At 42.1% G+C, this 15,457-nt stretch overlaps 1 protein-coding gene across 1 annotated transcript; it reads right to left on the bottom strand.

Annotated features, from left to right (window-relative positions):
* Positions 1 to 820: 820 nt before the first annotated feature.
* LOC134653892 (lipase 3-like) lies at positions 821 to 12,981 on the bottom strand. The gene is made up of 7 exons (XM_063509292.1): positions 12,834 to 12,981; positions 12,035 to 12,156; positions 11,304 to 11,380; positions 10,542 to 10,753; positions 9,499 to 9,648; positions 1,811 to 1,969; positions 821 to 1,217 (listed from the first exon to the last, which is right to left on the bottom strand). Exons 1-7 carry the CDS (start codon positions 12,975 to 12,977, stop codon positions 834 to 836), a joined length of 1,248 nt encoding a protein of 415 aa, XP_063365362.1. The 5' UTR covers positions 12,978 to 12,981; the 3' UTR covers positions 821 to 833.
* Positions 12,982 to 15,457: the final 2,476 nt, after the last annotated feature.

Genomic DNA, 15,457 nt, shown 5'->3' on the forward strand with positions numbered 1-15,457 from the left:
ATTTGAACCTGTAGTGTAGAAAATAGAGTTGATTTTGGTTTGGGTGAAAATACAACGAATCAAAACTATTCCGGTTGAAAATGATTTAAATTTCATCGAACTAAATACTAAGTACCTACGACAGTACTCCTTTTTGTTTGCGTTAAGTCTCATTTTCTTATGGGATTTTGAGTTTCCAAAAGGTCCCGCTTGGCGCGCTGTTTAAATCCTGAAACGGCAATCTCAAAGCATTGATAGGCATGGTGGAGGAGGTGAGCCCATACCACGAGTCATTGACAGTGTCAAAACTAACATAAATGCTTTCGAGAACGTAATTTACTTTCTATACATCTCGCTTGCACTAATATGCGAGTAAGAGCGAGATGCATAGAAAGTAAATTACGTTCTCGATGACGTTTATGTCAGTGCCAAACTGGTGGTAGTGGTACTGGGGGGTTAGCCAAGATTACAATCGGACATCCACCAACTCCAAACGAAAATAAAAAATATATCGGGATGACAGCTGCTACGAAATAAATTGTTAAATTAGGTCAAAACCGAAACAAATTGTTCTATTAAAATCGGGTTCTTATAGGTTTTTTTCTATTTTATTCCAGTTTTTTTAGTAGTACTTAATATACATAGGACTTCTGTCCAGTACCTAATAATGATGATGAATTTACTTATATGTATGTATATAGAGTTGAGCTAGTATATATCCAAAAAGGCCATTAGGTATGATGTATCTCGCAGTGGATATAAAAAAAATCCTACACCTATAATTAAAACAAGGGATTTCATTCGAGGATATAACATTAATTTCACACAGAACCAAAATTATTATTCCAAACTATTTATTTCCTTTCCATACTCCTTATATCAGATATAACCTGATCATACACAAGCCTTTTCGCGTTAATTCCCAATAGAAAATCAAAGTGGCTGTAAGTTGCCATAGGTATGACCCGCTTTGCTTTAAGATTACCGACCTCCCTTCCCAATCTGTCGACATCATTAACATGAGCCCATGGATCAGATAGGGAATAATGGAAGAATACTGGGGCTGTCACTTTGTGGAGGTCGTAACGTGGCGGTATCATGTTTCTGTATATCCTCATGTTGGCAAGCCCGTGGTTGAAGCGCCGAAACTCCTTGCTGGCCATGACTTGGCCGTAGTGGGCGAGCTGATAGACGGAGGCGCCTGCTGGTGTGTGGCCTAGGATTACTGGGATCATCGTCTGAAAAAATACCAGAAAAAAATACAGTTGTTCTAAACTGACGCTGTGACCGAGAGCAAAGGATACTAGAATCTAATTTCAGGTGTCAGGGGGCCTATCGTAAAAACCGATATTCACAAATTGCGGGGATCTTTCTCTTTTACTCTCATTAAGACGTAATTAGAGTGACAGAGAAAAATGCCCGCAATTGACGAACTTCGATTTTCGGCGTTATAGCCCAGATTTGGGAGGTTAGGTGTTCTGACTGAGGTTCAAATGAACAAGAGAGACGCTTTGGAGCTGTTTAGGGCACCATACCATAGACAGACAATAACACCCCGTTTAAAAACGCAATTGAGTTCCATCTAATGAGGAACGCTTTGTTGCTATAGGATTTGAGTGACAGCCCCGTCTCTACAGAGCGTTCCCTCAAGTTGACGTTTACGCATTTGTTTGTAGCCCACCATAAATTATGGTGGGGAATAAAAAAATGTGAGACTGTGACAAGGACAAACAATAATAGCGCTTTCTCTGCTACTCCTACTGAAAGATACATAAGATTATCCCGTTCTGTCAGTTATCTCCACCACTCATGCCATGCCCTCGAGTCATACCCTGTTTAACTCCACGGAGTTCCAGCCACCAACGAGGAAGTATATGTTGCTGCAGAGCTCTTGAAAGATGGCCCCGTCTCTGCACATCGCCGCTCCGGCCCATTTCAAAATGAGCTTGTTAGGCATAAATTCTGATTTTCCGATCAAAGCTAGAAAATTCTGTAAAGATTAACATGGGTTTATCATCATTCCAATGCCATCATATCATCTTGACACTACAACTACACTCATCGCAAATAAGTGTTTTTTTTAAATATTTTTACCTAAGTAACTTGACGGCTGATGTAAGGACCAGTACGGGTATGATAGTCGTCTCTTGTATCTTGTCTTGGGCCTTGTCAAAATGACAATCGCATATCTACATGCAAGAAAATGTATCGAGATGACAGATGTTACAACGGAGACGCCATGTCTGTAATTTTCTGTACAAAACAGTCTGCCGATATTTGCGGGGGAGGGGAACGTCAAATGTATGCGTAACGTAAAAATAGCCATGTCAGATAATAATAATAATAATAATAATAATAAAAAAACCGCTCTGACAATGACAGACGTCTCGTAAATCTTATTTGCTATAATTATATTTTTATACGTTTTTATTGTTAAAACTATTGTGTATTTTGCCATCAAATGAACCTTTGACCTGGATAAATATGTGAAAACATAAAATATCGACTATAATACGTGTGACTCAAATTCTATACACACGCCACAGACATGACATTTGTTTGACAAAACGGTCAACACAATATTACGGCAAAACGGTAAAAAAGTATGAAACGATGATTACGAGGAGTCAAAAACGTGCAGCGGAGTCGACCAACAACGCACGCCCACCACCCCCGCCCGCCTCGTCCAGTTCCTCGTCCACACCGTCGTCAGGCGACGAGTTCGCAACGGCGCCTGACACAGACGGGTCCAGTGACGAGAGCGGGCCGCCGCCGCCGCCGCCACGACCACCTGCGCGACGAGGGCGGCCACCGCTGCCGGCACGCTTGGGGCCTGCGGGACATCCTGCCCCGCCCACGGCTCCCGCTGCCGGTGGTATAGTGCGACGCATGCGATGGACTCGACAAATGAACGAGAACGTCATGCGCGCCTATTATGGGGCTACAGAGGGGGGAACACAACTATCCGCCTATCGTTCAAGAATACTGCCTCTGTTTCAGGTTCTTGAACCCACCATCACCGTGTCGGAGCAGCGATTATCGGATCAGGTGCGCGTCATTCAGCGGCTAAAGCGGTTGGATGACTCGACACTTGATCGGCTTCGCCTGGAGGCTCTCTCTGCTTGCGCGGCCTCCACCTTGGCGCAGGACCCGCCCGCGACGTCGCCGAATCCGGTGCCGACACCCGACCAGGCACCGGGGGCACCGCGGGTGGATCTCAGCGCCGACGAGGAGGAGATCGCGCAGTGTGTGAGTAGTACAGCCAATGAGCAATTGAGGAGGACTCTGGATGAGGCGATTACGCAGTATCGCTCCACTCCCAACACTAGGCCACGATTACCACGTTTGCCTATGAATAGACGCAATCTAGCGCTAATGGGAGCCCTAAACGCTTTACTAGAGCCATATCTACGGACTAGTAAAGATTTAGATGATACGCACGCGATCATGTATTGCGGAGCCATCGCGGCGTGCCGTGTTGCACGAGTCAAGCTTCCGGACTCTGAACGTGCACCTAGGACCGCCGGAGGTGCCCCCGCATGGCAAATACGGATCGAGCGACGTGTCAGCTCTTTTAGGACTCTGATTGCAAAGCTGATCTGCTTTAGGGGGGGCAATAACCGCCCCCGAGTAATGCGCTTTGTGAATCAGGCGTTCGTGGGGACGGGTATTGAGCCCCGCGACTATATTGCCAATATCACGGAGCGCATCGACTTTCTTAAGCAGAAAGTCTATGCATGGGCAAACCGTATTCGCCGCTACAGAGAGCGTGTGGATCGATTCCAGCAGAATCGTCTTTTCCAGAGTGACCAAAGGAAGGTGTACCGAAAGTGGGAGGAAACTAACCTTCGTGAGTCCGACACGCAGCCGCCGGATCCTACTGTCATGACTGACTTTTGGCGTAGCATCTGGTCGGTGCCTGTCGGACACACCGAGGGGAGTTGGATGAATGTTGTCGAGCGTGAATGCGAGTCCATCGAACCTATGGGGGTAGTCACTATCACCCCCGATGACGTAAGTTGTGCCATCCGCACGGCCCAGAACTGGAAAAGTCCTGGGCCGGATGGATTGCACAACTTCTGGCTAAAATGGTTCCGATGCTCGCACTCGTGCTTGGCAGCACAATTTCAACAAGCCCTTGAGCTTGGTTCTCTCCCACCTTCCTTAACAACTGGTGTCACCTTCCTGCTCTATAAGTCCGGTAGTACCACGGAAGCGAAGAATTACAGACCCATCACGTGCTTACCTACACTCTATAAGCTCCTTACATCCATTTTGAGGACAAAAATCAACGCGCACATTGTCGCTAACAATATTTTGGCCCCCGCTCAAAATGGATGTAGGGTTGGGTCCCGTGGTACTAAAGAGCTCCTCCTCATAGACATGACCATTTGCCAACAAATCCGGCGGAACAAGGAGGCCCTCTCGGCCGCTTGGATTGACTATAAGAAGGCCTATGATTCGGTGCCTCATTCATGGCTGGGGAGGGTCTTAGAGTTGTATAAAGTTGATGCAGCTTTGAGAGCCTTTCTAAGCGCATGTATGAGGCAGTGGACCACAGTCCTTCGTCAACCAGGAGGCGGGGATGACCGCCCTGACCCGCAGGATTTCATAAGGATTGAGCGAGGAATATTTCAGGGTGATAGTCTGAGTCCCCTATGGTTCTGCCTAGCTCTGAATCCCCTCAGCACCCTGCTGAAGGATTTGGGTCTAGGTTGCCGGCTTCGGAGAGAGGGTGAAGTCATTTCTCACCTTCTGTACATGGATGACCTCAAATTATTTGCACCAAATAACCAAGACTTGAAGGAGCTACTGAACACCACCGAAGTCTTCAGTAGTGCCATCAACATGGAGTTTGGTGTCGATAAATGTGCGGTTATGCATGTACAGCGGGGGAGGGTTGTAAATTCAACAAATTTACAACCTTCTGAGACAATGTCTTTCAGATCTATCTCTGAATCAGAAACCTACAAATACCTTGGTATGTCACAGTCGTTGGGTATTGAGGACGAGGGTATTAGACGGTCGGTGAAGGAGCGCTTTTTCAGTCGGCTCACAAAAGTCCTTAACAGTCTTTTGTCTGGAGGCAACAAAGTGCGCGCCTTCAACGCCTGGGTAATGCCCCTACTCACATACTCCTTTGGCATACTAAGGTGGACTCAGACCGAGCTGGACGCCCTGGATCGGAGGGTCCGATCACTGCTCACCGCACATCGCATGCTACACCCACGCTCGTCGGTTATGAGATTGTACATCCCACGGAAATGTGGAGGCCGAGGCTTCCTAAACGCCAAGGATCTCCACAACCGCGAGGTGTACAATCTCAGGAATTATTTCCTTAACAACGAGTGTGGGATGCATCGTGATGTGGTGGCAGTAGACAGGAACCTCACGCCGCTCTCCTTGGCAAACGAGAACTGGCGCAAACCTGTGGTACTAAGTACTGCGGATCGCAAGGCGGCATGGGAGAGTAAGGTGCTACACGGGCGGTTCTACAAGGCCCTCACGGGACCCGATGTGGACCTGCTCGCGTCGGTGAACTGGTTACGATTCGGGGACCTCTTCGGAGAAACCGAGGGTTTTGCCTGTGCAATTGCGGACGAAGTAATGATGACGAACAACTATCGGAAATATATCCTGAGGGACGGTACGGTCGACATTTGTCGGGCATGCCGCCGTCCCGGAGAGTCACTCAGGCATATCATTTCCGGTTGTTCTCATCTTGCTAACGGCGAGTACTTGCACAGACATAATCTCGTAGCCAGGATTATTCACCAGCAGCTTGCTCTTCTATACGGTCTTGTGGACCGCGAAGTACCGTACTACAAGTATTCACCTGTGCCGGTTCTCGAGAATGGCCGTGCCACGCTCTATTGGGATCGATCTATTATCACTGACAGGACTATTGTAGCCAATAAGCCTGACATTGTGATAATAGATCGAGCGCAACGCCGGGCCGTGCTCGTTGACATCACCATCCCCCATGATGAGAATCTCGTGAAAGCCGAGAAGGACAAGTCCAGTAAGTACCTAGACTTGGCTCACGAGATAACCGCCATGTGGGATGTTGATTCGACGATCATTGTCCCGATAGTTGTATCAGCGAACGGTCTAATAGCGAAGAGTCTCGACCAACATCTTGAGAGACTCTCGCTAGGTGGTTGGATCAAGGGTCAGATGCAGAAGGCGGTGATCTTGGACACGGCGCGGATAGTCCGTCGGTTCCTCTCTCTGCAGCCCTGACCACCGGCAGCTTGGGCCTTGCCCCGCTGCTGGCGGCACCCTAGGTTAGGTTTTTTTTATAATATGTTTATAAGTATTTTGTATTGTTTTTGTAAGTGTTTTTGTATTTTATTTTTATATCCATATTATAAATTAACCTAACTTAAGATGATAAATAAATAAAGATAATAATAATTTATTTATTTCGGACAAACAAAAGTATCCATAGAGTGTTAGTAATACAAGCAAATATCTTAATCTAGTGTTAGTATTTTTACATTATATACATTTATGTTCGGCTAATTTATAATATAGATACCTACCTACACTACTACAGCATAGCAGGTACCTACACTACAAATTGCGCTACACCTTTGATCTGCTCGGTCCAATGCTTTAGCATCGGACAATTATACCTATCAGCAATTTCTCTTAGAATGCTGTTGGGACTACACCTCACACGACTTAGTAATGAGACTATATTTTTACGTAATATAGTCTGAAAACCATCCGTGCGAGCTGTCACAAACATGCCCGATGCAGAGCACCTGCGAGGCAGTCCCATCAGCATTCTAAAAGCATTGTTATACTGTACGCGCAAGGCGTTGTAGGCTCGTTTCGTGTACCGGACCCACAGGCTGCTCGTGTACAAGGATTGACAGTATGATTTAAATAGCGTGATTTTTACATCACGTGAGCAACGAGCAAACCTGCGGGTTATCATATTACTCCGAACCGCCAACGCCCTGCGCTCCCTTTCCAAGTCTAAATCATCCCTTAGGTCGCTCGTGAGGACGTGTCCCAGGTATTTAACCTTGTCCACAACTTGTAATGGGCTAGAGTTCAACATAATAGGTGGTATATAGTATGGCTTAATTTTACCCGCCTTAAATACCATCACCTCACTCTTTTTAGTGTTGTACTCTAGTCCATGGGTCAAGGCGTAGGCTTCGCAGTAGGCAAGCAGCTGCTCCAGCGCACCGACAGACGGGCTCAGTAGCACCATGTCATCGGCATAACTTAGGCTGTTGACACAAGTGCCACCCACATAGCACCCAGCATGCATGCCACTCAGCCCGACTATCAGCTCGTTGATGTATAGGTTGAAGAGCTTCGGTGAGGTGATACCACCCTGTCTTACCCCACATTCAAGCCTATACTCGTTGGATAAACTGCTCGCCCACCTGACCTGGTTTATCTGATTGCTGTACCAGTGCCTAAACAGTCCCACACACTCCGTCGGTATACCTGTCTCACTTAGTTTTCGCCAAAGCAGATCATAATTGACTCGATCAAATGCCTTGGACAAATCGAGGAAACAGGCATAGACGGGGGTTTTCCTATCTGTATAATACCTGACCGTGTGCTTAAGACATAGAATTGCACTATCCGTGGACAGCCCCGCTCTAAAGCCGAATTGGCCATCGTGTATATTTAGGTGTTTGTCTAGCACATTGTCAAGCACACGGTCAAGTATCTTAGCTGTAGTGGTGGCGAGCGAGATAGGGCGATAGTTCGCCTTATCAGATAGGTCACCCGTTTTATTTTTAACCACTGGTACAACAATCGTCCTCATGAGCTCCGCCGGAAGGTACGAGTGACCAATACATAAATTGAGTAATAACGACAGTACTCGAGGTAGGTGCACTCCTGCATATTTAAAGTGCTCTATACTAAGGCCATCGTGGCCAGGCGACTTACCCCTCTGCATATTACTGATGACCGAGTTAATTTGTTTAGAGGTCCCCCCGACGGCCCTCTCATTAGCTTTTTGCTGTGAGACAGAATTTCCATCCAGCAGCGATTTGACATTGAAGTGCTCTCTAAATATGTCGGCAATCTCCCCACAGTCCGACTTACCCTCCACACTCACCGGCAAGCCCGGCCTCACGTTCATTTTCTTAGTCCCGGTCCAGAAATCTTTGAACTTTTTATTATTGTGGGAAGTAGCTAGTTTGTCCATCAGGATCTGCTCCTGCCTGCTCTGACACCACTTAAGTCTAGACTTGAATAGTTTCCTGGTATGATGCATAAGATCAAAAACCCTACCCTGACGTGGTTTACCAGCTAACTCCCACAACTTGAATTGAAGCCGGGCTTCCCTGTGAGCTTCTGCAACATGTTTGTTCCACCCTGCTAGACAGCGACCCCTGGCTCGCTTACCACATTTAGCTGTCACCTTCGCAGCGTTAGATAAGGTGTTAATGACCTTGATATACATGTCATCAATTACTTTATAGTGATTACGGTTATCACACATCCCGTCACAACAATCCCTAAGCGAGTCAGGTAAGTCAATGTCCTTCAATTCACTATTACAGATCCTATTATACTCATCAATTTGATCAAGCTGCCTTTCACCCCATATTACACCACTATTTACATAATTATTACAGATATTAATTACAGGTTCCAATACATTAATATTACATTCAATGAGCATAGGGAAATGATCGGACCAAAACACATCGTACATAACCGTAACGTTGCGTATAGTATTCCAAGCACATTTCGTCACAATGCAATGGTCCAACCATCTCCTACACCCATGTATGTCACTAACGTATGTATACGTATCAGAACTCACGCCCAATTTATCGATGTCCGCACATATCCATTTTTGCTCAGAGCAGAACTCCATCATTTCACTATAGAACGGCTCATTAACGTGAGCGTTATAATCCCCTAGTATAAATACCGCTTGCACATCACTATTATCTGCAATAGTCGAAGAAAGCGCACCTAAACACTCTGTATACAACGGCATATTATCATTTGAGTCCGTAGGCATGTAGATAAACGTCAGTCCATACATTGTGTATGACCGTTGGCCGCCTATTTTCGACAGAGGGGAAAGCCTGTTAATGGCTACTCCGAAGGATGTTACGAAAGGTCACATGACTATTTCCATTTTCCATACATTATGCAAGTTTTGATTTTCGTTTACTATCAACGATTTTTGGCCAGGATGCGTAGGCAACATTTCATTTCATTTCATTTATTGAATGCCAATAGTTAACGCTCAATGGCGAAGTTATCTCTCTCTGTCACTCTTCCATATTAGTGCGACAGGGACAGTTGTTAACGTTAACGATGTGCATCCTTGCCTACGCACCCTGGCTTCTATGTCTATTAGGATCCTCCCGGATTCATAGGATGACGGCGTTCAGTAGGTCGATACAAAAATGCCATTTTCACTAAAATCATAATCTTCTCCATTCTTACCCAACGAACATTATGTGCTTTCGTTTCATTAATTACACATTAGTTTTTTGGTATTGATAAAGAAAAACTCACAGCGATGGCATTAGAAAACGGCGCTATTGCATGCAGGAGAGGACACTTATTGTGTGTCAAGTAAGCCACAGGGGCCAGGGCGTGCATGGAGACGATCTTTTGGTTGTATTCGGGTCTCAGCGAGCACATGACCCAGAACGCTGTGGTGCCCTGAAAATTATGAAAAGTAAACATGAGGTAAAAAAACCGGCCAAGTGCGAGTAGCACTCGCGCACGGAGGGTTCCGCGCCATCAACAAAAAATAGAGCAAAACAAGCAAAAAAACGGTCACCCATCCAAGTACTGACCCCGCCCGACGTTGCTTAACTTCGGTCAAAAATCACGTTTGTTGTATGGGAGCCCCACTTAAATCTTTATTTTATTCTGTTTTTAGTATTTGTTGTTATAGCGGCAACAGAAATACATCATCTGTGAAAATTTCAACTGTCTAGCTATCACGGTTCGTGAGATACAGCCTGGTGACAGACGGACGGACGGACGGACGGACGGACGGACGGACGGACGGACGGACGGACGGACGGACAGCGGAGTCTTAGTAATAGGGTCCCGTTTTTACCCTTTGGGTACGGAACCCTAAAAAAAGTAGGGCGAATTTTACCTACATTTCCCGTACCCATCACATTTTGCTGATCATGCGTGAGGATTCAATCAGTATTACCATAGAGAAAAATCCTAAAGAATATATATCTAAGAATAGAGTGCTTACTCCATACATCAGTTTTGGTACCCACCAAAAATACTATTATTTTCGTAGCTGAAATTTTTTGAGCATTAGACTTTTGGGTCGGTGCAACACCTATTGTCAAGTAGCAGTACTGATAATTCCGCTACTCGATGCTAGATGTCGACTATGAAAATAATAGTCTTTTTGGTACTAAAACTGATGTATGGAGTGAGCACTCTATGTATTTTTTTCTCCATGCTCATGCTGAAAAGTCGATTTAACGCTTGAAAGTAGAGATTGAAAGAAAGAGCTAGGAAAGAAAACAGAAGGAAAGGAAAGAAAAATATCATTATTTTCTTTTCCAACTTAGCAAGAACACCTGTGAATGCCCTATGTAATGCAGCTGTCTCTTCCTCGTCTTCCCCAAAACATAATCGATCATGGCCGGCAAGTCTAGGTTTCCGATCTCGTCCCAGGAGAATTTCCAGAACTTAGGGTTCCTAGGGTCAATATAGGAGTGCTGGCGGGAGTAGCGGTTGCCGCGGGCGTTGCCGAGCCACACGTCGAAACCTTCCTCGGCTAGAATGTAGGCTGAAATATACGTGTAAAGTCCAAATTACAGTTTTAATCATAGAAGACAGACAGAACAGAAAAAATATGGTATTTACTCGAAAGTTTAGACAGTTAACTTGAAAACTCTCGTCTATGTACAGCCAGCAGCAGAAGTTGCTAAGCGGGTGAGGTGTTCAAAATTCCCTTGACGCGCTCTTATTCTCTTACAATAAAGTCGCGTCAAGGTCACTGAACACCTCGCCCGCTTAGCAACTTCTGCCGCTGACTTTATGATAAGGATCCTGACCAAATTATTCGTCAACGTAGTCACAGTAGTTTTACTGTTTTCTCGATAGCGATTTTTTCTGGATTTTATGTACGAGTATATGGCACCACTGAGGTTTTAACCTACGATTTTTGACCACAACACACAGAAAAGATTATTTTATTGTTGTGTTTAGTTTGTGGACATTATCTTGTATCCCTGTTCCTGTTACAGCAGCTACAGTAGCTGTTCTTGGTCAGTTTATGCTTAATAAAATATCTCCGACCAAAAACCTTAAGTATTATCTCAACAGTGAAAACATACCCAAAGCTTTTTCAGGCCCGGTAATAATATATTCTGCAGAGGAAGATAATAACCCGTGCATAAGGAAGACGACAGGCCTGTAATCAAAATTGTTAATTAAGGGTAATGACGATGATGATAATGATTGATAAAAAATCTAACAAAAGGATTACTTTGGCTGTCGTTATTAGGTCCTAATATCTCGATCATAAACGATCCACTTTCAATCTTCGAGGATTTAATTTTTTTTTTTTCGATAGCAGATCCTCTGTAATACATAATATATATTATGCATACTCCAGTGTTTCTTTGTGCAATTATAATAAAAACGGTATTTAAGGTAAATGTGGAGAGGACCATCTATAAGGGAAGATCGTCTATGAGCTCTTTCGTCTTTTTAACTTTGGGTTTGCTATTTATACTCCACTTACAGAAGATCGGTAGAGCAGAAGGGGTAAATCTCTTTCTTTTTTATCTGTGAGTTATGTACAGTTACCTGCAATAACATGATACACACATAAATATCTGACAAGATCTCATTAAGCGCAAATATATGAAGCGTTTCATATATTGTTGCTGCCTTCGTTGTCTAACATATTATTGCAAGATTTGCAAGTGACATACACAATTACAGCTTTTGCCCTATGACGGTGTTCCCTGCAATCTGCAATCAATTTTATATACCGGACTTCTCCAAATGGACCTTACACTTAGCCACATTATAGCGTAAATTTAATCGTAGGAATTTTCACCTGTTTCTTTTCTTCTTGTTATATCGTCCATAGGGAATTCGGTGCATGGTCAAAACATACTGGTCACTGGTGGTAACCTGGTGCTCTTCCAATGGGTACCCGTACTTCCGAACCAAACTTGGCTGAATGAAAAAGTAAATATAGTCAGCCAGGACAACTGCAACTATGGGGCAAATACGGCTCTAAAAAAATACAAGGAGACTAGAGCCACCTATGCTATGGGTGAATTCTCTTTTTACTTGCGAAAGTGTACTATAAACATAAGTGGCTCCAGGTTATACTCACTTCTTGTATTTTTTGAGTAGTTGCATGCCCTGGCTGACCTTAAAACCTTTAAATATTTCTTTTTGTACATACTTATGCTGTACGATACTTTTAGGAAATGTATTATGGACAGATTGAATTTTACAAAATAATCCGAAGTCGTAAACCATACAAAAATGTTACTTATACCAACTTATACGCTAAAATCTTGGGCGCTATTGAACCAATGTGAGCCTATTATGTACTTTAAAGCATGAAGATTACAATGTACGTCACAACAGTGCCAACCGTTGTTGCTATGGGCTGCTAGTAACTATAGGAACTCGGTGTTCAAAGGTTTAACTTTGTTTTTGTGAGAAACTCTTCTGATTAGTACAGTCACGCCCCGTGATTATTACGCCATTTAAAGTTCTAGCTAAATTGGACATTCCATAGCGTAAGTATGAAACAACCAATTTAGCTAGGACCCTAAATGGCGTAACAATCCCGTGTGGTGACTGTAAAATACGAGTAATAAAATTATTGTATTATTTACCACTCTCAAATTGGCATCTTCGGCTAGTTCAGGATGTAATCTCAATTTTATCAGTTCTTGTGGTTTAGGTACTGCTCTATCTTCACAACCAGAGGCTGTGGAGGCCAACCCACAAACACACAGCAAAACAAGTGCTCCCACCATGATGGGTTTTAAACGCCATGGTGTTTGAGCGTAGATTTTGTTTTTATACCTATGCCGATTTGAAATTAATTAACACACCAAATTCATTATTAGTGTTTAAAATTGAATGTTTCGTCGATTTCTCATATTGAAATTTCACGGTGCTTACTTAGTGTCGCTATTTTTTAAATAATCGTACGATTAAACACCAGGCCTAGACCTAATAGCTAAGATGATAATCGTTTGCAGAAAACGAAACGAAACGAAAAACATTTTTGAAGTCTTATTCTTTCATATAAACAGATACCTATTTTAGGTTAGTGTAATATCAAAAATTAACGTCTCATCAAAATAGTTAAATAATCTGGATATTGAGAAAAAAACGACAAATTATTTTGTATGAAAATTTATTGCATTTTGTTTAGACACATACAATAAAACATTTATGTTAAATCTTAAATTAAATTTATTATAATAATAAAGAGCGTACTATTCGAGATTTGTGACCTTACACTTTGATCTTTTTGATGAATACATACTTACACTTGGCTGACCAGAAGTATTTAACCTTTTTATGGATTTCAAAAATGTTGTAAAAGCAATTTATTAAATTGTCTAATAGAAATTAGTACTAGTAGTATAGGTACTTAAGTTTAATTGCTAAATGGAATTAATTAATTTGTAGTTTTTAACAAGGGGTATTTTACAAATTACAAAGATAAGAGACAATAAATATTTAACCTTTTTACCATTATGGACGTGGCAAAAATTTCACTAGCAAATTACAAAATCTGCAACTATAAGTGTCTGTAAAACTATAGCTGTTATGTCTTTAAAATCCATTGGCATAGCAATAAAAGAAAAGATTTATACTTCTTATCAGATTTTGTTCATACGTTTCGGGATCAGATCATTATGTCTTTGTTTTAATATTCATAGAAATCTATTCATTCAAATATATCTTATTTGTAACATTTATTAGTAGTTAATACAATATGACTTGACTGGGATTTACAGACCGATTGTCAAATTGAACCTAATACGGTATAAAATACTTTTGCATGCTAATATAAGATTCGAATACTTATCATTTAATTTTTATTTCCACTTGACCGTCCGGCCCGCGAGACTGTTTTCCTCTCAACCGTCCAGGGTTTTTTAGCGTCGCACGCCCCGCGCTGCGCATCCACAACTTTCTACAAAACCCTAGCGTACACTGCCATCTATATTTTTTTAGAGCTAACTATTTAGTTAGGCTACGTTGTTGCATCAATTAGTAAATAATGCCGAAATATTCCGTTAGATGGCTCTGAAATCAATTCTTTCTTCCACCCCTTTGGATAGTAAGGTTCCCGCGGACGGTTAAGAGCATATTTTTTTCGGATACTATGCTATCGTCGGACGGTCAAGTGGTTAGATCTATCTATTGGTCCTCCTAAGAAAATATTAGTTTCTTTGTTTTTAATAAAAAGAGGAGACTGGGTATAATAATATTAATAATCCAGCGAAATACTTGGTCCCCGAGTTATAAAGTTACACATAATTAAATAACGTAACGTAATACATATATTTATTCAAATATTAGTTAAATATGTTACATTCTAAATTTTGAAAATACTGTAAAGTTCAGTTTTAGATCTATTGAGAATATTTCTTTATAATATTATAAAAGTACCCCAATCTCCTCTAAATTACGTTTTTATCCACCAATTGTGCACCTTCGGTTTAATATTTCGATCTTAAATACATACTCAGAATAATAATGGCACAAAATAAGTTTCTATTTCAAATAAACTGGTAATAATACCCGTACTATCTCGTAGTGGCACTTGTACATATTCACGCGGTACATAATTTTAACCTTTTACTGTGCAGTTGTTCCAAAATGGGTTAAACTTGATCACTTGGGACTGTTAATAACAGTTTCTTAATTTTTTAATTGGAACACTGAACAGTGAAGGGTTTAGAGGTATGACCACATTGTTGCAAATCTAAATTCGTCTTGTATAATTATATAGCATAAGTCAATATTTGTATATCGAAGTTGTATCTTAAAGGGACTTTTGAAACTACTTGTAGACATACCTTTATAAGAGTACGGGCGCCAAGTCAACTCTAAATTAAGTTAAACAGATCTGTTAAAAAATTAACTAAACTTTAAAAATAATCAGTCATTGAAAGCTTCAGATTGTTGAAATATCGTCTGTGCCATCTGAAAGTTTCAATAATATTTTATATCTGACGTTTACATTCATATTACGTAATACTAATAGCTGGCTTTTCCATACCAACGGTCTAGCTAAATTCTAGAAAGTTCATTGAACAAAGTAGAATATCTGACGTTACCTTTCTTTTTAACCATCTCAAGAGTTTAAAGGATCTTAATTAAGATGTCATTGCTTTAATAATATTGATGAGGGATACAAGAACCCTTAACAGAAAATTAAATTGTTTTAAAACTTAGATCTTGCTAGATCATTCAAACTCACAGGGTCAAAATC

This window comes from Cydia amplana, chromosome 1 (genome assembly GCF_948474715.1).
Source record: "Cydia amplana chromosome 1, ilCydAmpl1.1, whole genome shotgun sequence".
In the NCBI taxonomy this organism is placed as follows: domain Eukaryota; kingdom Metazoa; phylum Arthropoda; class Insecta; order Lepidoptera; family Tortricidae; genus Cydia; species Cydia amplana.